At 38.4% G+C, this 27,657-nt stretch overlaps 2 protein-coding genes across 18 annotated transcripts in view; both read right to left on the reverse strand.

Annotated features, from left to right (window-relative positions):
- The window catches only part of CUBN (cubilin), a 273,318-nt gene extending 269,143 nt beyond the window's left edge, over positions 1-4,175 (reverse strand). Inside the window, exons 1-4 of the mRNA XM_007081262.3 lie at positions 3,874-4,175; positions 3,357-3,486; positions 2,119-2,214; positions 1,519-1,557 (exon numbers count right to left, since the gene is read on the reverse strand). Of these exons, the coding sequence (XP_007081324.2) occupies positions 1,519-1,557; positions 2,119-2,214; positions 3,357-3,486; positions 3,874-3,986 (378 nt within the window). The 5' untranslated portion in view covers positions 3,987-4,175. The remainder of the gene's footprint in view (positions 1-1,518; positions 1,558-2,118; positions 2,215-3,356; positions 3,487-3,873) is intronic.
- A 1,921-nt stretch (positions 4,176-6,096) lies between these two features.
- TRDMT1 (tRNA aspartic acid methyltransferase 1) overlaps positions 6,097-27,657 on the reverse strand; it is a 90,941-nt gene continuing 69,380 nt past the window's right edge. For 14 of the 17 annotated variants that reach the window (XM_042991155.1, XM_042991156.1, XM_042991167.1 and 11 more), the window contains one exon: positions 21,046-22,239. In XM_042991155.1, the coding sequence (XP_042847089.1) occupies positions 22,139-22,239 (101 nt within the window). In that variant the 3' untranslated portion in view covers positions 21,046-22,138. Of the gene's footprint in view, positions 7,474-10,813; positions 10,942-11,434; positions 11,561-17,883; positions 19,388-21,045; positions 22,240-25,171; positions 27,592-27,657 lie in introns of those variants that run through there. The other 3 variants (XR_006219656.1, XM_042991168.1, XM_042991154.1) reach the window with 3 other exon arrangements.

The raw sequence follows: 27,657 nt of genomic DNA on the forward strand, positions 1-27,657 counted from the left end.
CATGTGGGGGTCTCTTTCTGGAGTCTGTTTTCTTTCATTAGTCCATCTATCTTTGTGCCAGGATCACAATTAGCCCTGTTTGTCAGAGGACACTCTTAAGGAAATTAACCACAACTCATTAGAAGTTTGCTGGCATACAAAAGCAACGTTGTCTGGGGCTTTAAAACTCAAAAGCATATGGGGGCCCAGCAGGAAATGGAATCAGTAAGCAGCCAGGAGGAAGACAATGGGGAACGATGGCTAACTATTGTACCCAGAGAGCTTTGACCTATTGGAATGCATAAAAGGCATTTATATCCAAAAATCATTAAAAAATTCCTCCTGGGGGGTGGGGAAAGGGACACAGTCTGAAGTAATTTGACCATGGCCTCCAGCTCTTGACCTTTCACAGGAATAATGAAGCACTCTAGGAGACTGGAAACTCTAGCACTGTGTCTTCTTGACAGGTATGATTCCTTGCTTGTTTCATTCATTCAACTACTCCCTAAGAAGATAAAGGTTGAGGGGCAATTGATTATCAAGGTCAGGAAGAGAATACACAACGTGAACTTGCCTGCCAAATTTAAAACACCAAAGTAGAGAGCAACACTTGAAGCATCATCACAACAGACCCAGAATATAAGAACAGGGATTCTTAACCTGGAATCTCCTTACTTTATTTTTATTTAAAATTTTTTTTAACATCTTATTTATTTTTGAGAGAGAGAGAGACAGAACACAGTGGGGAGGGGCAGAGAGAGAGGGAGACACAATCTGAAGTAGGTTCTGGGCTCCGAGCTATCAGCACAGAGCCCGATGCCGGGCTTGAACCCACAAACCATGAACTCATGACCTGAGCCAAAGTCAGATGCTTAACCGACTGAGCCACCCGGCACCCCTGGAATCTCCTTACTTTTATTCAGAAATTTTAATATGGGGACACTCTGTGCATTTCTCTGGGTAGAAGGTTGTAGCTCCTATGAAAATCTTAAAAACACCAGCCAACTTCAGAACAGGTGAGAAGTCTAAAATCACAAGGACTAGTTTACAAACATGTACTAGTGAAGTCATGGAAGGGTTGCTCGAAGAAACTGCTCAAATTTAATTACCAGCAAATGTACCTGTAAGAAAGTTTGAAATATTTTGTGATACACCCCAAGCCTCTGAGTTTAATGTTGGAGAAGATGCACAGCCTTTCGACACATCAGCAAGTTGGGTGGTCACACTTAAGCCCACATGACATGGTCAAAGAATGACAACGTTAAGAGGCAGAGCACGTGAAATGCTGAACTCAGAAGGTTTCACATGCTCACATGCTTCACATGCCCAGGTACCCGGGGCCCGTCACTTGATGTGACGCTTGGGTTCCTCATCTATGTCCTGGGCGGCATAAACGGCGATGAGAATTGGATCACGGGAAAGAGCCAAGTCCTTGATACGGATCACCCGTCTACCCTCAGGTGAGAATGCCAGCTGCATCAGTGGTACCAGCACATTTCCAGTGAAAGATGTCAGCCAAGTGGTAGTTATGGGACTTACCTGCTGTAGGCTTTGAAGTTTTCTCTCCAGATCCGCAAGCTAAGCGGTGAGGAAGAGAAAGCATTGGTTAGCATTTCACATGTGCTACTGTCCCCTGGCCTATTTTCCTAACACCCTCTGCTGGGGGCTCGCTTGGTTTGTCTGTTCCTTTTTTATTGCTTTTCCCCTCCCCATCCCTCTCTCCTCCAGGCTTCCCTCCTTTCTACTCTCTTCCATCATATACATCATTTTTTTAAGGCATTAAAAAAAAAAAAAAAGAAGTACAACCCACTGATGAGTTGATTCATTGCTCCTCTGCACACAGTGATGGGATTTTCATAAACGACAGTGATTCATCCACTTCACCAATAAGAAGCTTCTATCAGAGGGGGAGCAAGACTTACTTATGCGACAAGTTCTTGTCACAGCATTGTCAACCTTCTGCCCATCGCTACCTCTACGTCCCCTGTTAGAGCTGTGTCATTTAACCAGAAAGTTCATCATCACAATGCTAAATTTCTAAAGAGGACCCAAAGTTGGTATATCGCCTGCAGAAATGGATGCTTACAAAGTTGAATGAAGGAGAGCTATTTACTCTAATGATGTAGATGTCAGACTTACCTTAGAATTAAGCTGATGGATTTGACTGGAGATATTCTGAGGCAGACTGACAGCACTCCTTTTTAAACTTGTAATATCATCTTTGTTTTTCTGGATCTAATTTTAAAAAGAAAAAGGAGGAGGAGAATGCTTGCCAGCGAAAAGATCATGTGTATGTTACAGATACAAAATTTTTAAAATTTGAGTACTGTTCTATTTTAAACACTAAGATCTTGCCCATCATTATAAAATTCAAAACAATACCATGTATAATAAATTGCAGACTAAAATAGCCATGGCATAATTCCATTTACCCCTTTCAGGAACGACATTATCAAGGTACTTTCCATTTGCATTTTTTCTCATAACAATTTGGAGTGCTTGTTAAGAGGCCTGGCGTGGAATCAGATTGCTTGGGTTTGAAATCTTGACTCAGTCATTTACTGGGTGTCCTTGGGCAAGTTGCTGTGCTGCTGAAAGTTTCCTTTACCTCCCTTACAAATGGGGTGATAATAAAGCTGGGGTCTCCTGGGTGGCTCAGTTGGTTAAGAGTCCGACTTTGGCTCAAGTCATGATCTCATGGTTCGTGGGTTTGAGCCCCTCATCAGGCTCTGGGTTGACAGCTCAGAGCCTGGAGCCTGCTAAAGATTCTGTGTCTCCCTCTCTCTCTGCCCCTCCCCCGCTCATACTCTTTGTCTTTCTCTCTCTCAAAAATAAATAAACATTAAAAGAAAAATTTTTAAATAATAAAGCCAAACTCATAGCGTAGTGGTGGGGATTGGAGGAGGTAATGCACACCAGTGCTGAGCACAATGGATAGCCCATAGAAAGCTCTAAATAATGTCAGCTTTCAACATTACAAAGGATATACTAGCATGATTTACTAAACAATGAACACTGAAAACAGTAAGGCAAGAGAATAATTGACCAATTCTGTTCTCTGGCAGAAGTAAAATGTCACATCCAAACCTTTCTCTGGCCCCTCTCCTTCTTTGATCCTCATGAGAAGGAGTCCCCTGTACTACCCTGTGTACCTTCTCTGGATTAGAGGACATAAACCCACACAATGAGCCACTTCCTACTAGAATTACTCCTGCTCATCATTAACCCTAGGGCATTGTTTCTTCACTAGGACTTATCTCACCTCTGGTTATGTTCCCTGGGCTAAGGATTTAAGGTGTGGATTCATATAGACCTCTTGAATTAAGTGACCATATGCAGATATACAAAATTACTTCAATATATTTCCATTGCATTACCTGATGTAAACATTCGCCGAGGTCTTCATCATTTAATTTGATTTTTCCCAGGGATCCAGTTCGAAATTCAATGTTTTGAGCAGACCCTGTAAGAAACACTAGATTTCCCTTCTCTGCAGCCATTCGAGGCCTATATAAATCAAACCAGAGAATGCATCAATAATTAGCATATAATTTTAAACAACAAAGTTTCTCACTGAATATACATAGACTGTATACACATTTGCCATGTGGTCAACTCAACCACATTCTCCCTGGTCATCTGCCATTTTTTTCCCTGCAAATTTCCTAGAGACACCTACTAATTGCATACTTGCCTTGTCTGCAAAATGCTAAGTGAATAATTTACGTACAAGAAGATAATCCCATACATCAGTCTCAATGCTCTTCCCTATTTGTTTTTAACATCATTGTTTTCCTCAAGAAAAATTACACCTTTGCTTATCTGGCTATTTGTGGAAACTAATGACCCCACTGCCCTACACCCTCAGCAGCAATGATGCACGTGTCTACTTACTGTTGGAGGTCAGTATTTCTTTTCTGTCTCTGCAGCACGAGCTCTCCAACTTCCCCATTTGATTCAGCAAATGTCACCAAAATAACCAAACTCCATAGAAAAGGTGAGGACATATTCCTCACCAACCCTCCTAGGTTGTCAGGTAAGAAGGAAGCCAGTCCAGCCAAGTGTGGGATTTTAGAGAAAGCAAACCAGGCAGATGTACTTTGGCCTGTGGAATATCCTGCAACTTTCAGTCCTCTCTTCTTTGCCCTGGAAGGCTGTGTTACTTTTCCTTCCCGAGGGAGGTAAATGATCTTAGATCTTCAGTACTCTTCAACTTGTGAGAGGTCAAAATCTACCTTTAAGTGATGCACAATTTAATCATTATCTGTGTGACCTTTGAGACAGTAACAACTACTTTGGAAACATCCACTAAAACAATCCTTGCTTCAGAAGCAGCTACCTTTAATAAACACTAAAACAAAGTAGACACCCTTTCAGTAAATGATACTCAAACAACTGGATATCCACATGCAAAAAAAATGAGGTTGGACCATACTTTACACCATATACAAAAAACTGACTCAAAATTAATCAAATCCCTAAATACAGGAGCTAACACTCTTAGAAGAAAACAAAGGGGGAAAGCTTCACGAATTTGACTTGGCACTGATTTTTTTTGGATATGACACCAAAAGCAAAGGCAACAACAACAACAAAAAATGGGTAAGTTGGATACTTCAAAATGAAAAAAAAAAACAAAAAACAAAAAACTTTTGTTTCCCAAGGGACACCATCAACACAGTGAAAAGGCAACTCACAGAATGGGAAAAAATATTTACTAGTTATATATGTGATAAGAGGCTAATATCCAGAATGCATAAAGAGTTCCCATAACTTAACAAAAACGAAAAATAACCTAGTTTTAAAATGGGTAAAGAAAATAGGCATTTCTCGGAGGAAGATGTACAAATTGCCTAAGAGCACATGAAAAGACGACCAACATCACTATTCATTAGGGAAATGTAAACCAAACCCACAAGGAGACCCTACTTCACAGCCATTACGATTGCTACTACCAAAACAAACAAACAAATAAACAAACAAACAAAAGAAAACAAAAGTCTTGGTGAGGATGTGGAGAAAGCTGAGCCCTTGTGTGCTCTTTGTGAGGATGTAAAATGGTGCAATCACTACAAAACAGTATGGCGATTCCTGAAAAAATTAAACAGAATTACCTCGTGATCTAACAATTCCACATCTGGGTATGTACCCAAAATAATTGAAAAAAAAAGAGAGAGAGAGACTCAAAGAGATATTTGTACACCCATGTTTGTAGCAGCTTACTCACAATGGCCAAAATATGGAAGCAACCCAAATGAACACCCACTACAACATGGGTGAACCTTGAGGACATCATGCTAAGTGAAATAAGCCAGACACAAAAGGACAAATACTGTATGATTCCATTGCCACAAAGAACCTCAAGTAGTCAAATGCATAGAGACAGAATGTAGCACGGTGGTTCCCTGGGGTCGGGGGAGGGAAATGGGGAGTTATTGTTTAATGGGTACAGAGTTTCACTTTGTTAAGACGAAAGAAGGTTCTGGAGATGGATGCAGGTGACCATTGCCCAACAACGAGAATGTATGTAATGCCACTGAACTTTAAAAATGATTAAAATGATAAATTTTATGTTATGTATATTTTACACTTAAAAAGAATTGAGGGGCGCCTGGGTGGCGCAGTCGGTTGAGCGTCCGACTTCAGCCAGGTCACGATCTCGCGGTCCGTGAGTTCGAGCCCCACGTCAGGCTCTGGGCTGATGGCTCGGAGCCTGGAGCCTGTTTCCAATTCTGTGTCTCCCTCTCTCTCTGCCCCTCCCCCGTTCATGCTCTGTCTCTCTCTGTCCCAAAAATAAATAAAAAACGTTGAAAAAAAAAAAATTAAAAAAAAAAGAATTGAAACCAGGGGCGCCTGGGTGGCTCAGTTGGTTAAGCATCTGGCTCTTGATTTCACCTCAGGTCATGATCTCACAGTTCATCGGTTCAAGCCCCACATCTGGCTCTGTGCTGATGGTGCAGAGCCGGCTTGAGACTCTCTCTCTTTCTTTCTCTCTCTCTCTCTCTCTGCCCCTCCTCCACTCATATTCTCTCTCTCTCTCCACGCCCCCCATCTCCTCCCCTCTCTCTCCCTCCCTCAAAATAAATAAATAAACTCAAAAAAAATTGTAACCAGAATTAGAAAGATGGAATGGGAATCTGTTGCTATAGGAGAAATAAAAGGCTGCTTTGCATGTAGGCTCATTGTTTTCAAAAATTTAGAAAAAGAGTCTGTGAAAAACTTGGGGGTGCCATCTGAAATTTTAGATAGTATCTACATAAAATTACCCCCTTAAAGAAAGTGGTATACTTGATACTATGAAGAAACATAACACTGCTTCACACCTGTTCTATTCAAACATAGCCACAAAAACTAACTGGCAAGATGTTGTTTACTTGAGACGGGTACTGAGGTCACGCAATGAGTTTTCTTGTTATTTTGTTTGTTTTAAGCGAGGGACATAATACAATAAATGGTATCTCCAGTTGAATATGTTCTTTTAAAGTTACGTTTGTCCCAATTTTGTTTAAAACCTTCACAACTTGGGGTAGGGGTAGGGGGAAAGCTTGACCTGGTGAAATATTTGTCAACTTAGAACCAGACGAAATAAGATGGGTTCCAATCTTCCAACACAAAGGACATTTCTGTTCCATTGAGCTATGAACATAACTATTTTCATGATTGTATTTTCCTGAAGATCATTGTACTCGGCAAATCTTTTCTTGCAATCGAAAAGGCCTGCAGCATGATCTTGACAAGAACTTCCTGTTTTATAGGATTTTCCTGGGGTACTAACGTGCTTATTATTAAACAGAGTAAAGATAATTTCTTTGCTCCCGATCTGGGCATACAATCCTAATCGTCTCTCACTATAGGAAAACACACACACACAACAAAAACAGAAACAAAACAGGAAAGAAATATCCTCACAAGCTCTGAGTGACTTGGTGAGGGGGAATTTTACGTCCAGCTCACCTACTCAGCTCTAGCTGAGATCAGTAGACAAGTCAGACCATCTGCATATGATGACTTGGGGAAGCAATATAAAAATATAAAAATCAATTGCTGTTTCCACAGCATTCGCATGCATTCTATTTACTTGCCTTATTTGGAATTTCTTCAGGAAAGAGAAATTAAAATAGTCTTAGAATCCAAGACCTTCAGACTCAGAAGGTGAATAATCACCCCTCTTCCCTCCCCCAAGGTAAACTCTCTATGGACCTGAAACCCTGTCTTTCATTGACTAGCAAACCTCCCATTTCCTCCCTAATCCAGAATGCATTCCACAAAGCCTAGATGTGCCCTTTACATATTAGCCACACTATAAAAACGACAGGAAAACAAATGAAATACATTGTGGATTCTTCCCTTCACAGTCATATCTAGGGGGACACCATGTGGTTAAAGGGTTACGAACATGGGGTCCGAAGCTCACTCACCTGGGTTCAAGGGCTCCATCGCTTCCTAACCATGTGGCCCCATTTCTTCATCAGGAGAAAGATAATCATCATAGCACTGGAGGTGTATAAAATGTTTAGCACATTCAGTCTCTTGGCACGTAAATACTTCTCCACTAAATAGAAAGTGCTATTGCCATGTAAATAAATATAATAATACCTCTCCTTCCTCTCCCACCACTTGGGTTTGGGTTTGTTAAAATAAGAAGTGATAGAAGAATTCACAGTCGATTTTAAAATCTTGGGTACGAGGAAAGTCAGTGGGGTCTCATCCCTCCTCTTTTGGAAGAGGATTCCAGAACAGAGACATGCATCGGTGACCTCGAGTGCAGTCTATGGAGTTCGGAGTGTAGCACGCTGTGTGGCGTGCAGCTAATCCACACCCCTCCCAAACCGGCCTTGCGGTCTGGCTTCCCTACCTGTCCCTAGGGCTCCACAGCAATTCTTACAGAAGTCTCACCTCCCTCTTCTCCCTCTTTCTCCCCTGACGGAACCACCAGAATCCAGTTGTAAGACTCAGAACTGTCTTTGCCTTTCTTCCTCCTTTAACTTCTCCAAGATGTACAACCTTTGTTCTTTCTGTGTGTCATCTGCTTCACCCCCTTCTTCTATTCTGAATCCTCAGTCCCCACCCTTCTTAGTAATTCCCAACACAATGCACAAATGAAAACCCTGTGGTCATCAAAAACGTACGTGGAGGGAAAGCCCAATATGCTAAAATTTCACATGAGGAAAACTGCTGGTTAACAAGGGATCACTGTAGTCAGGACACTGATAAGGACAAAAAAGAAAAACACTAATAGGAAAGAGAATTAACTCTGCCTGGGAAGAGCAATGCAGGTTTCCCTGGAGACCAGCTGTGTCTTACAGAATGAACAGTTCTCCAGGCAAACTAATAGGACTGGGAGTTTCAGACAGAAAATGGGCACCCAGTTAGAAAAGAAGTCAACTTTTCTAAGTTAGAAAAGAAGTCAACAGGACCAGAGCAGTGTGGGTCTGTGGGAGATGAAATTTCTAAAATGGACCAGAAGTCATATCAAGAAGGACTTTGAAATGTCATTGCAGTGAGCCCCATTATTTTAAATAATGAAGAATTATGAGAGTGTTTTAGGCAGGAGATTAATTCACATGGTCACGTTTGTATTTAACAAGCATTCCCGCAGAGACAAGTCTCGGACCCAGAGCTAGTGAGGACGATGGCGTACAGTTAAAGAGCCACGAACTGGGAAGGCCCCACTGGATGCACTGGCAGAGAGAGCAGGAAACAGTGCAATAAATATTTAGGAAATAGAAGTACTGGGACAGTTAAGGGGGAGGGGTTGGTGTTCAGGTTTCTTGTTTGAGAAATTGGAAGGACAGAGGTGTTGATAATTGAATAAGAGAGAATAATCAGGGGGACGAGGTTTTGGAGAGAATACCCTGAGTTCAGATTTGGAAGCACAGAGATCTGAGGGACACCTGCCATGCACTGCTGTCCCACGGCTTCACTCTGCAAGTGGTTTAGTCATCTGTGATGGGTGCAGAGAAGATCGATCCAGAGATGGCCCAAACTACACCCTTGCTACCTACTTAAAGCGTGATCCACAGACCCAGCACAGGTATCAGCCAGGAGCTTGTCAGAAATGCAAAACTCTCAGGTTCATTCTTGGACTCAATGAATCTGAATCTGCATTTTACAAAGATCCTCCTTTCCTCCCCCAGGGGGGTGAGGGCATCTTCACTCAATAAGGAGTCACGTGGTCTCCAAATGCATCTTTATTTCCATTCTCCAATCTATTTCTTAGATTGACCTAGCTTTTCATAACTTTCTTTTCTATTTTCTAATTCTTTATCTTCTTTGGTTCCACGTCGTGAAGAGTTTTTTGGATTTATCTTTAAGATTCTTATTTTAAAAACTTTCCTATTTTTAATTTTAAAAATGCTTTCTTATTCTTGTTTCATGGTTATAACATCTCGTATTACTTGAAAAATATTATAGTTGCTTTTCTGAAGCTTTCTCCTGTCTACCACATGGTCTCTGGTTTCTCTAAGCTCTTTTTCTCCTATTTGCTTGTTAGGTCTTTCTATTCTGTGTTGGAGGCTTTCCTCAAATACCTATTGATCCTTTTGTGTCCATTTAAATTTAAGCATAAAACACTAAAGAGTGGATGATAAGCTCTGTGTGCATGGATGGTGTTCGTAACCAGTAAGTTTTAGCATGGGGGTGACCAACAGCAACCTGAGGTAATTTCACTGAGGAACTCCAAATGTCCATTTTTGAAGGTATTTTTCCCCTGGGGACATTCACTTTCTTCAGAAAAAAAAAATCCTCTAGCTTTATACAGGGATGAGGAAAGTTGGCGGGAAATTTTACTGCTAAGTGTATAAACTTTATTTAGACCCTTGCTTTCTATCTTTTCTCCAAACCTGGAGAGCACAATGCTACGTTAATGTAATTCTGCTGTTACTTTATATACCGAGGCTCACTTTTCATTCCTACCAGCTTCATCCAAATTCCATTGTTTTATAGTGTTAATAATGCTTAATAAGCACTTACTGCAGACATTATGACATTCTCAGCAATGAGGAAAATTCAAAGAAGTAAAGGTCATGACCTCCTGTAGTTTGTAATACAGGCATATGTACACATCTAGAAAGCTCTAATAGCACAACATTATAAAGGTGTGCATGACAATGGGAGACAAAATATATACCAATATGCTATTAGAGAAACAGGATGCACCAAACTGAAAGAGAGGTCCTAAACCTAATCTAGGCAGACTTATAGACATAGTGGTTCTTTCTCTTTTGGAGAAAGGTGGCTGGGTAAAGGTGGGGGCATTGGCTGAGGATCTCAAGTGGCAGGTTGAAAATGTGTGATTTAATCCAGAGAGCTGCTCTTATGTCTTGAGTGAAATAACACTGGTGTGGTATTTCTGGCAGGCCAGCTGAACTTATCTGTGGAGGGCTTGATCAGTGTGGGAGTGAGGAGAGGGGTGAAAAACAGAGGTCTTTGGAAGAAGGGCTAGATTCTCACATCCTGTGTCTCGTTCCCATCTCATTTTATAGCTCCAATCTGCCTTTACTGCATTCTTTGGTCCCTTTTAATTTTCATATCAGTTTAAAAGAAAACACTGTAGAATTAATCTGCATTTTTAGCCATTAATGGAAACACTGGTGAATATAATGATCTCTTGTAACCTTTATGACACTTAACTCATTCTCTTTTTCAGGGACATAACTTTGCTTAAAAGGCACATTTACATATGCTAGTTTTGTGATTTTCTACAAAATTTCAAGGCAATACAATATTGTTCCAATTGTCTATTCAATTTTCATGAAGGATTACATAAAATAATTATGGAAATTGGTGTAAGTTTAAAACCATTCATTTGCTCATTTTATGGGAAATGCATTACCTCCCAGGAAATTACCAAATCCACTACTGTGATGAACTGATCTCTTTGAAAGCAGTGTGGTCTTGACTCAGGGAACATAACCCAGGCATTTGTTCTCCACACTCATTACGATGATGGTTGCAATTATCCTTGAGTAGAATGGGAAAGAATTATGAGTTAATCATTACCATTTGGATAATTCAGGTTTGGCAGAGATTTTCCTAAGAAGGTAGATTTACACATTGTTGAGAGTTCGGAAGACCTCCCTGGGTTTTTTTTTTTTCATATTTTTTAAAAGTATGATAATCCCTACATAACCAGGAAGGATATTACAAGAAAATTCATATCTAGAGGAAGGAATGTAACACAGGACTACAGCTCCAGGGGTGTGAATGACAGAGGTACACACACACACACACACACACACACACACATACATACAATCTACATGCTAACTCAACCTCGTGTCACCTATTCTAGAAAATGTAAAATATGTACTAGGGGCTCTTGTGTCCTCGTGAGATGAGGACTGGTCAAAGATAAGGCACATACCAGAGGCAACATAAATTGCTAGGATTGGTGGCTCCAAAAGCCACTGAGGAAACAACACAGCTTTCTCTACCTCCAAAAGCCTCTACCTACCAGGATTTCAGCACGTCACTGGATTCATCTGAACTTATTTCCATGAAGGTGTGAAGCAGTGACATGGAGGTTACCTTTGGTGAGTACCATGGGTAAACCCTCCTGACGTTCCTTTTCCAAGGTAACCTAAAAAGAACAAAATAAGTTTTCCATTTGGTGACTCCTGAAATTCCCTGAACAAGGCAGCGGAGTGGAAGATTCAGACACCGTGGTTCATACCACTGTCAGAGGAAAATGCCAGATTGCACCAACACTGGATGTGAGGGACGCGTAGGCGGCAATTGCAACTTGCACTGGATCCGATCCTTTGAAAAGGGGGAAATGCAGTTTTGTTACAATATTTTGTGTAGGATGGAGGAGGAGAGCAAGTGAGGTGAGCCTGTCACCACTGAGCGGGGGCAGGGAGAAAAAGACGACTTTGGGGACATTGGCACACTACAGAATTCCGCCTCTTGTACTTCTAATCGTGGAGAAGCACACAGAAGCATCTTTCTCTGGCAATGGGAGGCTTTGCTTCATTGATGTGATTTATCATGGGAGGAGTGTTTTCACAAGGCTGATGCCTGACCAAGCACCATCATTCCCAGGAGATTCGTTAATTGAAGTGCCACACAGATCTGTGAGAAGATAACAAAGTGTTGTCATCAGGGCAGGAAGAAGGATGAGATGACCTCACCTCTCGGTCTTTTTCAGTGCCCTTATTCCAAGATCTATAAAAACCAAAGCCTTTGTCCCTTTGTGTGTGTGTGTGTGTGTGTGTGTGTGTGTGTGTGTGTGTTTTATAGAAGCTTGGGCTATATTTACTACAGAAGTACTGCTAAATCAGGTTTTGTCAACAATTCCTAGACTATGTTTATAGGAGGCATAAACAATTCCCTAGGAGTTTTCTGGTATTAAATACTTTTCATATAAAACCTAATGTGTTTTTCTTATTTAGGCTGACTGAGAGAATGATTCCAAAGATTCCCCAAGTCATCAAAAACCATAATGATTCTGCTGTGAAATGCAGCACACTCATATTCAAGTCAGATTAACTGGACAATTATTTATTAGGGACCCACCATTTGTCAGCAGCTGACAGAGGTGCTGAGGAAACAGAACAGGTTAAGATGCAGCCTCTGTTTGAGGAGGGAAGGGGCAGGGGGGAGTCTGGGGAGGAGACTGTATTATGCACCATCAGAATGCAAATGAAGCAGTGAGCAGTGACTTCCAAGCCAGCTTAAAATGACCAGACTCCATGGTTGAGACTTGGAATCAAGTACTGCTTTTGAAATAAAGAAAGTTTTTAATTATAAAAGTAATGTAACTGTACTATATTCAACTTGCAAAGTATAAACCAGAAAACTTAGAAATTCAATTACTCTCTTGTAACCCTTATCTATTACTTGATTGCAGCCTATTTTCAGATGAATCATTTCATAGTTATAATCATAGGATATACATGTATAGACTTGTGTCTTCACCTTTTTTTTCACATGAGCCTAATCCAGTGTCACCACCTAGTCTCCTTAACAATAACCGTACAAAGCTGCATAAAGTTATATATACTCATATATTATTTATATACTAAATTCGCATACCATTTTCCCCCTTGCAAAAAGAAAAAAAGAACAAGACAATGTAAACAGTGTGAACAGTTAAAACAACATTTTATCCTCTCACTTATTTAAGATGGTGATTTATAAGTATTTGAAATCTACAATAAGAGAGTAAACTCCATTTCCAGGGCTGTTCTCGTTTCTGTCATATTAGGTTGTTATATTTATTACATGCTTTTGTTTTATGTACTATGTTGCTTTCACAAAGTGGTCTCTTCTTCTGTTGTAGCTTTTTCCTTAAGAAAACTTTTTTATTATGAAAAATACCAAACATATAGAATTACAATAATACATTATATGTTTACCACAACTATATTTAATCTATTTTATTCTTTTGCCATGTTTGCTTAATCTATATGCATGTGTATGTATTTTTTTCTAAACTATGTAAAGGAAGTTGCATATATAACATTTCACCCTTTCATAGTCAACCTGATCTCCTAAGAATAAACCTGCATTCTCCTATAGACTCACGATGCCATTATAACATCCAACAACACTAACAAAAATCTTCCAAAACCGTCTAAAATCCAGTCTAACTCCATATTCAAATTCCTCCAAATGTTCCCAACTTATCTTCAGAGCTTCTTTTAAAACCAGGATTTGATTAAGTCTTTTTAGTATCTTTTAATTCTTCTTTTAAAAGATACTAATGTACAGATACAAACATTGTACAGATGAGAGAGATAGAGAACAAGCAAGGGAGGAGCAGAGAAAGAGGGGCACACAATTCCAAGCAGGCTCCACCGCTGTCAGCACAGAGCCCACATGGGGCTCAAACCCACAAACTGTGAGATCATGACCCAAGCTGAAACCAAGACTCACACTCTTAACTGACTAAGCCACTCAGGCACCTCTAGCATCTTTTAATTCTGAAAAATTTTCTCACCTTTTTTATGATGCCAACTTTTTTTTGGGGGGGGTGGCAAATTTTAGAATTTATTTATTTTTAAATATAATTTATTGTCACATTAGCTAACATACAGTGTATACAGTGTGCTCTTGGTTTCGGGAGTAGATTCCTATGATTCATCGCTTACATACAACACCCAGTGCTCATCCCAACAAGTGCCCTCCTCAGTGTCCAACACCCATTTTCCCCTCTCCCCCACCCCCATAAACCCTCAGTTTGTTCTCTGTATTTAAGAGTCCCTTATGGTTTTCCTCCCTCTCTGTTTGAAACTATTTTCCCCCTTCCCTTCTCCCATGGTCTTCTGTTAAGTTTCTCAAGTTCCACACATGAGTGAAAATCAATGACATCTGTCTTTCTCTGACGGACTTATTTCACTTAGCATAATACCCTCCAGTTCCATCCACATTGTTGTAAATGGCAAGATTTCATTCTTTCTCATTGCCAAGTAGTATTCCATTACACACACACACACACACACACACACCCCACATCTTCTTTATCCATTCATCACCTGATGGATATCTGGGCTCTTCCCATAATTTGGCTATTATTGATAGCGCTGCTATAAACATTGGGGTGTGTGTGCCCCTATGAATCAGCACTCCTGTATCCTTTGGATAAATTCCTAGTAGTGCTATTGCTGGGTCATAGAGTAATTCTATTTTTTATTCACATACCATAAAGTTCACCTTACTTAAGTGTGCAGTTAAATGTTTTTTAGTGTTTTCAGAGTTGTACCATCATCACAACTCCAGAACACTTTCACCGCCTCAGAAAGAAATCCTACACCTCTCCATTTCTGCTTCCCCTGGAAATCACTAATCTACCTTACCTATTCTGGACATTTCATATAGACTGAAATTGTATTAACGCGTGCTCTTCTGTGTCTGACTTCTCTCACTTAGCATGTTTCCAAAGTGCATCCACGTTTTGGCATGTGTCAGGCTTCATTCCTTTTTAAGGCTGAATCCATTGTACGGACAGGTATACACACTGTGTTTACTTGTTCAACTGGCAAACATAGAAGTCTGTTCCATCATGAATAATGGCCCTTTGAATAATGGCCCTTATGAATAACGCTATGAACATTCATGTACAAGTTTGTGTATTTTCAATCCTCTGGGGTCATATGGCAGTTCAAGTTTTTGAGGAATTGCCAAACTGGTTTTCAAAGGGGGTTGGTTTCATCATTGTCTTATTGTTGGCCATTTAGTAGGCTTCCAGTTTTTCTGGGTTTAATATCTTCATTTCTATAGCCTTTTGTCCTCTTGAATTACATCATTAAGGTAGATTTCTCTCGTGATTCTTGTTTTTACCATCATGTTTACTTTCAACCCACCCACATCACTTAATTTGAAGTGAGTTTCTTGTAAATAGCATGTAATTAAATGCTTTTTTTAATCCACTCTGCCAATATCTACATTATAATTAGTGTATTTTCACCCATTATATTTGAGGTAATTATTGATATGGTAGAGCTTGTATGCCATTCAATCACTTTTGTTTCTTCTGCTTCTCAGTCCTGTTTCCCCTTTCTTGCCTTCCTGTGGGCCAATGAATGTTTTTTAGGATCCCAACTTGATTTAGTTATGGTGTTTTGAGTGCATTCCTTTGTGTGCAGTTTTTGCAGTGGTTGCTCTGGGTGTTACGATATACACCTATGACTTATCACAGTCTCCTGGTATCAGCATTTTACCACTTCCCACGAAATAAAATCTCACTTCCATTGAGGTCCCTGTACCTTCCCTTTTAAATATCGTCTTGTGTGTCAGATGGAATTACAATTTTTGCTTCAATTATCAAATGTGATTCATAAAACCCATGAGTGGCATGTTTATTGTATGTATTCCTAATTCTATTCTTTCCATTGTTCTTCCTTTCTGATGCTCCAAGCTGCCGTTTATCATTTCCTTTCTGTTTGAAAAACCCCATTAGCCATTGTTTATGGGTAGGTTTGCTAGCAAAAAAATTCCTTCAGTTTTGCTTCACTTGAAAATATCATTATTTCCCTCTTCATTCTTGCAGGATAGTTGGGAGGGGTATAGAATTTGCACGGACAGTTCTTTCTTTTCTTCCAGAACTAGAGAATGTTGTGCCACCTCCTTCTGGCCCCCATGGTATCTGGTGAAAATCTGCTGTCATTCAAACTGTGTTCCCCCTTTAGTAATATGTCACTTCTCTCTGGCTGCTTTTGATTTTTCTTTCTTTGTTTTTAGTTTTCTTGTGTTTTAATTATGATGTATCTTGGCATGGATTTCTTTAAATTTATTCTATTTGGTTCACTCAGCTTATTGAACTTTCACAATTGTATCTTTTGCTAAATTTGAGACATTTCCATCCATTTTTTTCTTTGCATATTCTCCCAGCTCTATTCTTTTTTCTCCTCTACCTCTGGGACTTCAAATATACGAAAGTTGACACTTTTGTTATTGTCCCACCGATCACAGAGGTTCATTCCCCACCCCCTACAATCTTTCTTCTCTCTGTTATTCAGATTGAATAAACTCTATTGGTTTATTTCCAAGCTACTGATTTAATCTTCTGTCATTTCTACTGTACCATTCATTACGTTTATTTTGGTTATTGTATTTTTCAGTTATATAATCACCATTATTTCTTTTTCTAAAAATTGGGATATAACGCACACATCATTGTGATTCTTTTATTAACTTTTAAAAAATTTTTGCTACCTATTTCTTCACTGAAGCCTTTCTATTTTTTGTTCCACGAGAATTTGTAATTATTTGTAGAGGCATTTTTATGATGGCTGCTTTAAAATCCTTGTCAGATAATTCCAACATCTGATTCATTTTGGTGGTGTCATAAGTTTACATTCAACTTGTGATTTTATTTGTTCTTGATACGACAAATAATTTTGGATTGCGTCCTGTATATTTTGTCTATTATGTTAGGAGACTCTGGGTCTTATTTCCATCTTTTATTTTAGCAAGCAGCTACTCTGTTTATGTTTAGCATGCAGATCTTGGCCTACTTTTTGGTTTATGGTTCCAATGGCAGTTTAACTTTCAGAGCGTTTTGGTCTGCTTGGTTTATCTGTACCACTGGGGCTCTATGTGGTCCTCGACAGTCCTACATTAGGGGGAAGAAGTTCTCACCAGGTCAACTCACTGGCACCTATAGGTTAAGGTAAGGAACCTCCTGTCCATGGTGATGAAAAGGATTCCTGGATCAGGCCTTTTGGGGTGGGATCCCTTTGCCAGTGTCCTCTGGCTGTCCAGTGTCTCAGTAAGTGAAATGAATCTCAGGCATTCCAGAAAAGTAGAGTGCTTCCCCTGGACACTTGTCAGTGGGGATCCCTATATATTGCACTTGCTGGTGATATCAGACTCACCTGGTGTTGGCAGCAGGACCCCAGTTCCATCTGGGATAGGAATGAGCCATGCCGGGTTCCCACATGAGGTTCGGAGTCAGGAAGCACCCAACTTGGATCACCTCCTTCTGTTGGATGGGAGACTGTAAGACATCCTGCAACCATGTTCCCTTGCCAGTCTTGGGATTACCTAGCTGGTTTGTTTTCTCTTCCCTCCTTTAAGAGTTCTCTTTCTGATGCCTCTTGCATTATTTTATAAACATACCCAGAATTGATCACTGTACTTAGGAAGGAGCAAAGAGAAATGAGCCTGCCCTCTTGTCCAGACAAGAAGTCAGAATACAATACATATTTGTTTAAATTTCTATCTGCACATCTTCCTCAAAAGCCAAAAGATCAAGCCCTATCCTAGAATTGTTTTTTAAATCATGTGTTCCAAAGTTGAGTAAATTTGGCTATTCCCCTAAGTATGGAGGAAGTGGCAGTAACAGAAATAGTTCTCAGGAGAGTGACTCTGTTTAAATTCCACAGTGTGACGGCCTTTAGACAGCTTCTATATCAGTCCAGTATGGTGGCCATAGTCACTCATTTAACAAATATTTTAGTGCTCGCTGTGTGCCAGGTACCATTTTAGTCCCTGGAAAGGTAGCAGTGGAAAAGAAAAATCAAAAACCCCTGCCCTCCTGGAAGTCTACATTCTCCAAAACATGGGATATTTTTCACTTAAAACAAATTCGAATCACCGCAACTATCCAGCTCATTGTCTAATCATCTGTAGCATGAGCTTTTTGAACAGAAAAGTCAACTTATACCTACTATCTAAGGACTCTCACATTCCATCAGGTATTTTCAATCATTTGTGTGTGTGACATTTAATTGTACTTGTGTAAGGAACTGAGTAAAATAACAACTATCTTACTAAAAGTGATATTCATGCTAGATCAAATTCAGAAGGCTGAAATTTGCTCAATGTCCAAGTGTTGACTCAAGCATACAAATCTGGTTGCAAATGGGCATGTATGTCTTTAAGTTTCAAAGTGACTTCTTCTGTTTTCCTAAAGTGAATCATTGTGCAGGGAAGGCCTTCTTAGGAAGACTACTTTATTAACCGAAGCTGATAAATGGAAATAGAGTGAGAGAAAAGGTGATGATGACCTTGGGTGATGAGATTTGAATTTGGGAGACTGGGAGAGAAGCAGTATGGTGTCATGATGAGGAATATTGAAATTAATCATGAGTGGAACTGATTTTTAAATGGAGGACGATTCACTGTTTTCAAATATGCTAAGTTTGATGTGACAGAAAGATACTCAAGTTAAAAATATCCCAGCACAAAAATTCCAGGGCTGAGGAACAATATCAGATCTGGAGTTACCTGGGTATCATGGGCAAAAAAACCCAGAAGTTGTAGGAAAGGGTGAGACCTTAGAAAAAATGGCTTGGATGGTAAAGGGTAGGGAGGCCTGAGGACTGAATCTTCAGTAATGGATAAGAATTCAACTCCAGACCTCTGCTCTCCCCTCTCTCTCTTTAGACTCTTCAGGTGATCTCATCTGATTATAGAGCCAACTTGGCTAAATAAACATGTTCCCTACTTGCACGCTTATAATTTAAATCTGCCCTGATATGAATAGGCATAAAGGTGCAAACAAAATAAAATACAGAGCAAATCCTTGAAGTAAACAATGGAACCATGCTATGTACGAGCAAAGAAATGAGAACATCCCAGAGCTATGCAGAAGAGCTCTTTGGGAAAATTACCTTCCTATCTTCTCCTTTGTGAAAATTTCTATCTAGGTTCATATTAGTAGGAAAAATAAGTTTGAGAAAGCTTTAGGAATCAGGTACAGCATACTTGAGAGAGAGCTCTCAGTGCTGGATGTAGTTGAAAATAAGACTCAGAACCTCTGGTGACTACAACAAATTTATTTTAGTAGTTTGGGAATCAGAAAGCAAAAAAATTCTCTGCACAGGTTCATATTTACTGAACAAATACATTTAAAAAGGAATAAACTCACAAATCAAGACAAAAATAGTGAAATTGTTTGGGTCATGGTTGCAAATGATTTTGAAGAGCATGACCATCTTAGTGTAAAATGTTCTTAGAAGTCCTAAAGAGAGAAACAGACACATAGAGGTTAGGACAATGTTTTTGTTTTTGTTTTTAAAACTGAAGGTTTAAATTTTCAGTAGCAAAGTAAAGGAATGACAGGAGAGGACAGGAAAGGAAAAAATGGTGCTGACAGCTTGACTAGTATAAACTGAAGTTGAGGAACTTGTGTACGATTCTTACTGCTTTTCAATAAAATGTGCGAAGGGACATATCTAGATATCTGGGTGAGTCTGCTGAATGGAGAAAGAGGATTGGACGGGAAGTGGATCCAAGAAAAACAAATGTTAAGAAGTTGACAGGAGAGTTGTCTGCGGTGCACTTTGACACTGGAAGCTGAGAGGGAGAGAGTTCTGGTCCAGGAACGTTGAAAGGCTGTCTTGAAAAATTACATGAGTTCACAGGCTGTAAGAAAACTGCTGAGACCATATGACCCTCACTCAATTTCAAAGTCCAAAGCTATCTGTAAATCAGTCTACATACAACTTGTGACCTAAAAGACTTGTAGTTCCAAGCTGAAGGCCAAATTATGAAAAGTTAGCCTTCTTTTCAATAACATAACAACCTGAGGAAAACACACTTTAACTACTTTGTCTATATGGGCTTCAAATTAGATCCTTATGACGTTATCTTGGCTTATTTGGGAACTTCTTGATTCTCAATTCTGATTTTAAACTATAAATGTATCCCCTCCACCCCCCTCATTATGAGATTTGTAATAAGGTTTGTCTTTAAACACATGTACATAATGTAGACGTGAACACTGATACATATACACATTGGCCTATATCCATATTTATCTATGAGTTTTTCTGAAGAAATGGTGGTGAGGAATGACTTTTTTTATTTAAATGTGATAAGATGTACATAACATAAAATTTGCCATTTTAAGGATTTTTAAGGATACAGTTCGGTGGCATTAAGTACATTTCCATTGGTGTGCAACCACCACCATTAAGCATCTCCAGAACTTTTTTACCACCCCAAACAGAACTCTGTACCCATTCAATGCTAACTCTTATTCCCCAGGTACCCCGAACCTTGGTAACTCTTAGTTTACTTTCTATCTCTATGAACTTGATTCTTTTACATACCCCATGTAACTGGAATTATAGAAAACTTGTCCCTTTGTGTCTGGCTTCTTTCACTGACCATAATGTCCTCAAGGGTCATCCGTGTTGTTGCATGTATCAGAATTTCTTTGTTTTCATGGCTGAATAATATTCCACTGTATGTATACACTATATTTGGTTTATCCAGTCTTCACCCAAGTATGTTGGCTCTTTCCTCTTTTTGGTTATTGTGAATAATGGTGCTATGAACATTAGTATACAAATATCTGTTCGAGTCCTTACTTTCAATCCTTTTGGGCATATACTTAGAAGTGAAATTGTTAGATCATAAGGTTAATTCTAGGTTTAATTTTTTGAAGGAATCATCATCTATTTTCTACAGTGGCTCACCATTTTACATTTCTACCAGCAATGCACAGGGTTCTGATTTCTCCACGTCTAAATGATTGTCTTTTAAGAATAAAAATATTCTGTCTGCTGTCAGCACAGAGCCTGCTTCAGATCCTCTGTCCCCCTCTTTCTCTGTCCCTTTCCTGCTTATGTGCACTCTCTCTCTCAAAAATAAATGAACATTTTTTAAAAAAAGAATAAAAATATTTTTTATTTTGTGATACAATTTCTGGTCTTATTTCTTTTCATTTCTCTTCTTTTTGTCACTTGCTTTTATCACTGAAATAAAACCACAGGGTTTATAATACAAACAGTCTGATAAGAAACCGTAATTCCAAGAAGTCTGAGAGAGAAAGAGAAAGTTTAAAAAGCTAATTCACAGAACAGTCATATAAAATGGGGTCGGAGAGCAGAATTTCCTCCCTAAAATCTGAATGCCACACTACATTCCCTAGAATGTGATGCAAATTCAACTTACAACAACAAGCTAAGAAGGAAGACAAAAGCAAGTTCTGATGACAGCAAAGTAAAAGAAAATATTTATAAATAAAGAACGGACAATGAAGTTTCGCATTTTACATGGAGGTAGAATTAAAGATAATTGGATAATGTTTACCTACATTTTCTGTAGCTTCCTGATGGGGACATAATCAAGAATTTAGGATTATTTTTTCTGACACTTTCTTCAGACGGCTGTATAACACTCATAATTTGGTCTAAAACATTATATGCATTTGTTTAGATATAATTAAGAAATGTTTAAAGGATGGAATTCAGTAAAACATTCAATATTTGAAACAGGCCAGAATTAGAAGCATCATTTTAAAATCAGGAATAATCAATCTGACAATAAAATAAAATAAAATAAAAATAAAATGATAGGATTCATAAAGCAATTTGTTTAAGCAACATACAAAAACATAATTTCTCAGGTTCACTATACTATGTCTATCATGACACTTTGTAAAATATTCATGTAGATATTCAAACTCCAATGTTCCTAAATTTCTATATACCATAATGTTATAAAGAGAATATTTTACATGTATGTTTAGCAATTTCACATGAAAATATATTCTTGTAAAGCATAATAGCAATTTTTGCTTTACAAAATACAGTAATATAAATTTTTTAAAAGTCAGCATTTTTATGATAAATCCAAATTTCTTTTTAAAGAGAGATAAAGAGAGTTTAGTAAAATTTCATCAAAATCAATTCAAAATAGAATTTCAGAATTACTACCTGGATATGAATAAATAATGTGACCATCTTTCAGAGTTATTTTTAAATTATTCATATAGGATTTTGATTAGTTTAGCTACTACATGCACATTGAGACTATTTCCAAGTAGACGATAACGCTGTTTCACTGTTATCTTCTCAGGAAATCCTAGAAAAGAGAGATAATAATTTACAAGACAATCATTTATAATACTAACTTCCAGAGACAAAAGGATGCATCCTTGAGTAGGAGCACAGTGGTCATTCACATAAATAAGTCCCTAAGGTCTCCACGAAGTTCAATAAAGAAATTAGAATCTGAAGCCAAAAATATTATCTAAAATTATAATGCCTACACCACGTGATATTATCATATCACATAACATATATTATGCTCAGTGCACACATAATTACACACATACCCTCCACAAAACTCACAGAAATCTGTATATTAACACACTTTAGGAAAAACTGTGGCTACCATTATTTCACAGTTGTTTTCCTTTAGTTAAAAACAGCTTTATGGAGATAAAATTCACCCTTTTAAAATATACAAGTCAATGGTTTTTAGGACAGTCACAGAATTTTGCATACATCTCCACTATTTAATTCCAGAATATGTTTAGTGCCTCACAAAGAATGTGGCCCACAGCTAATAATATACTCAAAAGTAAAAAGCTAAACATTTTCCTCTAAGATCAGGAATAAGACAAGGATGCCCACTTTTGCCACTTTTATTCAACAAAGTATTGGAAGTCTTACCCAGAGCAATTAGGGAAAGAAAAAGAAGTAACAGGCATCCAAATTGCAAAAGAAAAAGTAAAACTGTCACAATTTGCCGATGACATATTATACACAAACCCCCCAAAGACTCGAAAAAGCTGTTAGCACGAATACATGAATTCAGTGAAGCTTCAGGATACAAAGTTAATATACAAAGATCTGTTGTGTTTCTACACACTAACAATAAGCTATCAGAAAGAGAAATTAAGAACACAATCCCATTTACAATCCCATAAAAAAGAACAAAATACCTACGAATAAATTTGATCAAGAAGGTAAAAGATCTGTATGCTAAAAACTGCAAGACACCAAAGAAAGAAATGAGACACAAATAAATGGAAAGATATCTTGTGCTCATGGATTGGAAGAATTATTATTAAAATGCCCAGTATCCAAAGCAATCTACACAGTCAATGCAATACCTATCAAAATTCCAAGGGCATTTTTGACAAAAACAGAATACACAATCCTAGAATTCATATGAAACCACAAAAGATCCCAAACAGCCAAAGCAATCTTGTAAAAGAAGAACAAAGCTGGAAGCATCATGTTCTGATATACAAAAATTAACTCAAAATGGACTGAAGACTAGAATGTAAGAACTGACACCATAGAACCCCTAAAAGAAAACAGGCAGTAAGCTCCTTGACATCAGTCTTGGCGACAATTTTTTTGAATCTAACTCCAAAAGCAAAGTCAAAAAAGCAAAACTATACACGTGGGACTATATCAAACTAAAAACCTTTTACACATCAAAGAAAATCATCAACAAAATGAAAAGGCAACCTACAGAATGGGAGAAAACACTTGCAAATCATATATCTGATAAGGGGTTAATATCCAAAATATATTGAGGGCATGTATATTAATTAGTGCAGCCGCTATGGAAAACAGCATGGAGGTTCCCCAATGAATTAAAAATAGAACTACCATATGATCCAGCGACTCTACTTCTGGGTATTTATGGGATAAAAATGAAAACACTAATTCGAAAAGATATATGCACCCCCATGTTCACTGCAACATTATTCACAATAGCCAAGATATGGAAAGAACCTACACACACACACACACACACACACACACACACACACACACACACGAATTATTATTCAGCCATAAAAAAGGAATGAAATATCACCATTTGCAACAATACAGGTGGACCTTGAGGACATTATACCAAGTGAAGTAAGTCAGAGAGAAAAGGACAAACACTCTATGATCTCACTTATAATGTGGAATCTAAGAAACAAAGCAAGCAAAGAAAAAAAATATCACTCACAGATACAGAGAATAGACTGGTGGTTGGGGGGAGTGGCTAAATGGGTGAAAGAGGTCAAAAGGTATAAACTTCCAGCTATAAAATAAACAAGTCATGGGAATGTCATTTACAGCATGGTGGAGACTACAGTTACTAATACTATATTGTGTATTTGAAAGTTACTAATAGGTCTTAAAAGTCCTCATCACAAACAAAAAATGTTTTTAACTATGTCTGATATATGGCAATGGATGTCAACCACACTTTTTGTGGTGATCATTTCTCAATGTATACAAATATCAAATCATCCCATTGTATACCCAAAGGTATTATAATGTTACATCTCGATTATACTTCAATTTTTTTAAAAAAAGGAAAGCTGGTATCCATTAGCAATCACTCCCCAGCTCCCCTCCCTGCCCCTGAAGCACTAATCTACTTTCTGTATCTATGGATTTGCCTATTCTGGACATTCCATATAAATGGAACCATACAATATGTTGTCTTTTGTTTCTGGCTTCTTTCACTTAGCATATTTTCAAGGTTCATTCATTCATCACAACATGATGTAGCGATACTCCATCCTCTTTTTAACTAAATAATATTCTATCGCACGGATATGCCACATTTTATTTATCCACTTATCCATTGATAGATATTGGGTTGTTTCTACTTTTTGAGTATGAATTATTCTCTTGTATACATTTTTGTGGAGACATGTGTTTTCAGTTCTCTTGGATATATACCTAGGGGTGAAAATGCTGACTCGTACAGTAACTCTATGTCTAACATTTGAGGACTTGCACACTGTTCTTCAGAGCAGCTGTACCATTTTATATTCCCACCAGCAGTGTACAAGGGATCTGATTTCACCACATCTTTACCAACACTGTTATTGTTTGTCTTTTTGTGAAGTGGTATCTTATTGTGGTTTTGATTTACATTTCCTTAATAACTAATGATGCTGAACATCTTTTCATGTGCTTATTGGCCATCTGTCTATCTTCTTTGGAAAATATTCAAATCCTTTGCCCATTTTTTAATTGGATTATTTCTTTTTATTGTTGAGTTATAAGAGTTCTTTATATATTCTGGATACAAGTCCCTCACAGTTGTTTTTTATATTCTGCTTCCACAAATGGGCTTTCTCACATTGGACTTCTATTTTGCTACATTCTTTTTCAAAACAAATGGCCCATACATACAACATTTGCTAGAACAGAACCTTGCAAGTATCAACATAAAAGACTGTCCGTGAAGTATACCCTATAAGGTTAGTTACAATTTTCATATTCAGTATCCTCTGGCACAGCAATTAAATAAAGGAAAGGCAATTTAGATAATAAGATGAAGGAAATAATTAAAAAGTATTAAGAAAAGCAAAATACATATTTTGTGAGGACCAGAAGGTAGAGTTGACTGTGATAAAATTGCTTCATCGACACTTTACATTATACTTACTGCAATAAAATAAGTGGTCACATAAAAAAATTACATATGCAATTGAGCAAGATCATAAAATTGCCATTATAAAGATAATATGTCTTAGGCAAGCGCATTAGTCATCTAAAAAATTATTTCATTCAAATGAGCCAAAGATGCAACAGACTTTTAGAATATCCCAGGGATGACCTCGTGTAATATTAAGATTATATCACAGGGCAAGAAATGTTTGAAAGCAAACAAGCGAGATTTGTAAAAATGACATATATGTAAGGGTGCTTGTGTATTTTATATACAGATACAGCTTTTTTTAAATTAAAAGGTGACTTTTTAGAAACTTAGGTACACCAAAAAGAAGAATGATGCTCAAAAACACAGAAACATAGCATTAACAAGGTCAAGATAGCAGCTTCCATTCTGTAAGTGTAGGTTAGTGTCCGCTTCCCAAGCTCACTATCTCACGAGTGCATACCACTAGTGACAAAGAAAACCAGCACACGATGTACGAAAGGGTCGATGCAAAACCCTCGTTAACAGTGCAGCTCAAACAACGCCCATTTCAGATTCAGACTCGAAAATGTTGGAAGCACACGGGAAGGACATTTCTGTCACAGTGCTGCTCAGGGGTGACGTCAGGTCAATCCTGATCATACAAATATATCACATATTTTAAAAGAAGGTGAAGTAATTTAAAGACTGTTGTGTATGCGCATTTGCAGAGAGCTTTGAAAAATTCTAACTTACATATGTGAAATTTTCAAATGAGAAGTATTTATGAAGTAAAGGCTATGAAAGCAAATAAATGTCCATTGTTTTACAAATAAAAGCTGACATTTGAATTTGACGTTGTATGTCAGAAAGCGTGTAAGCATTTTACACGTTACCTCATTTAACTGTCACTAGGACCCTCTGACCCTGGCGCTGTGATGACCCCCACTCCACACATGTGTAAACTAAAGCAGAGAGGGGTTGAGGTGCAGCTAGGACTCAAACTTGGCCAGTCTGACTCTGGGGTCCCTGCTGCCTTTCAGTGTTACCACAGTGACTGCTACTACTGAAAGAAACGAGCACTCAAAACGTAGGAATTTGTTATTAGACACTCAAGTTCTTTTCTCTCTTTAGTACTATGGAAAGTACCTTTGATTGTTTATCCTAAAAAAGAAAAAAAATAGTAAGCAAATGAGCAGACTGGGAATTAATTTCTTGAGTCCAATTCTCAGCTCTTTATTTGTTTTATGATGTTCTCACTTTACTGTGTGACGTAGACTAAGACAAGGAAAGTTTGTGTTTTCCTTAAATAACACTCCCCAGGATATTTGTGACTGAATGAGATCACCAAGAAAAAGGCAGAGAGTTACAAAATAAACCTGGTTGCCGTGACTACCCTTCAAGAACCAATTACCAAGAGGACAGTCAAATTATATAGTCAGTTTCTTCCCAACGTACAGAAGGATGTGCTCCAAAACCTCATCTGTAAATCCACCATTTAGAATTTAAAACATGACCTATTTAACCCGTCATCTGCTTCAAAAATAGTACTGTATTAATATTACAACAATACTGGATTTAGACAAGTTCCACTTTTCTGCTTTCAAACTCCCAGAGTTATCAAAAACACACTGTGTCCTCGTGTAGTCCTGGAACATGTTAGGGAGGTCTGTCTCTCTCTGGTCGGCGCAAGCCAGGTACTGGGAACACAGCCACCCCAGCCTAAGACACTGATGGTGTCAGTATGGCCGAGAGCACAGGCACCAAGAAAGTGGGATCAGGGATGGGGCAGGGACTCTGCAAAGCCAAAGCAAAGACAATGTGTCCAATCTCTTAACAGCATCCATCCCTGGATTTCCTGGACTACGAAGGAGCTAGGACTTTGTCTTTCTCACTCTGTATCTGCATTTTTGTTCTTGAGATTCCCTGCTTTAGTTTAGACTCCGTAATCTTTGGTCGCTTCTGGCAGCTGTGCTCCTGACCCACCCTTTCTTTCCATGAGGAAGACTCCTTCCTAGACCACCTCTCCACCTTCTTGTTTCTCTCCTTATAGGGAGGACAAAAGGTACATAACCGATAAGAATGTATCTCTGAGAAGAAATACAAATACAC

The sequence above is a fragment of the Panthera tigris genome, chromosome B4, assembly GCF_018350195.1.
Source record: "Panthera tigris isolate Pti1 chromosome B4, P.tigris_Pti1_mat1.1, whole genome shotgun sequence".
Taxonomy (NCBI): domain Eukaryota; kingdom Metazoa; phylum Chordata; class Mammalia; order Carnivora; family Felidae; genus Panthera; species Panthera tigris.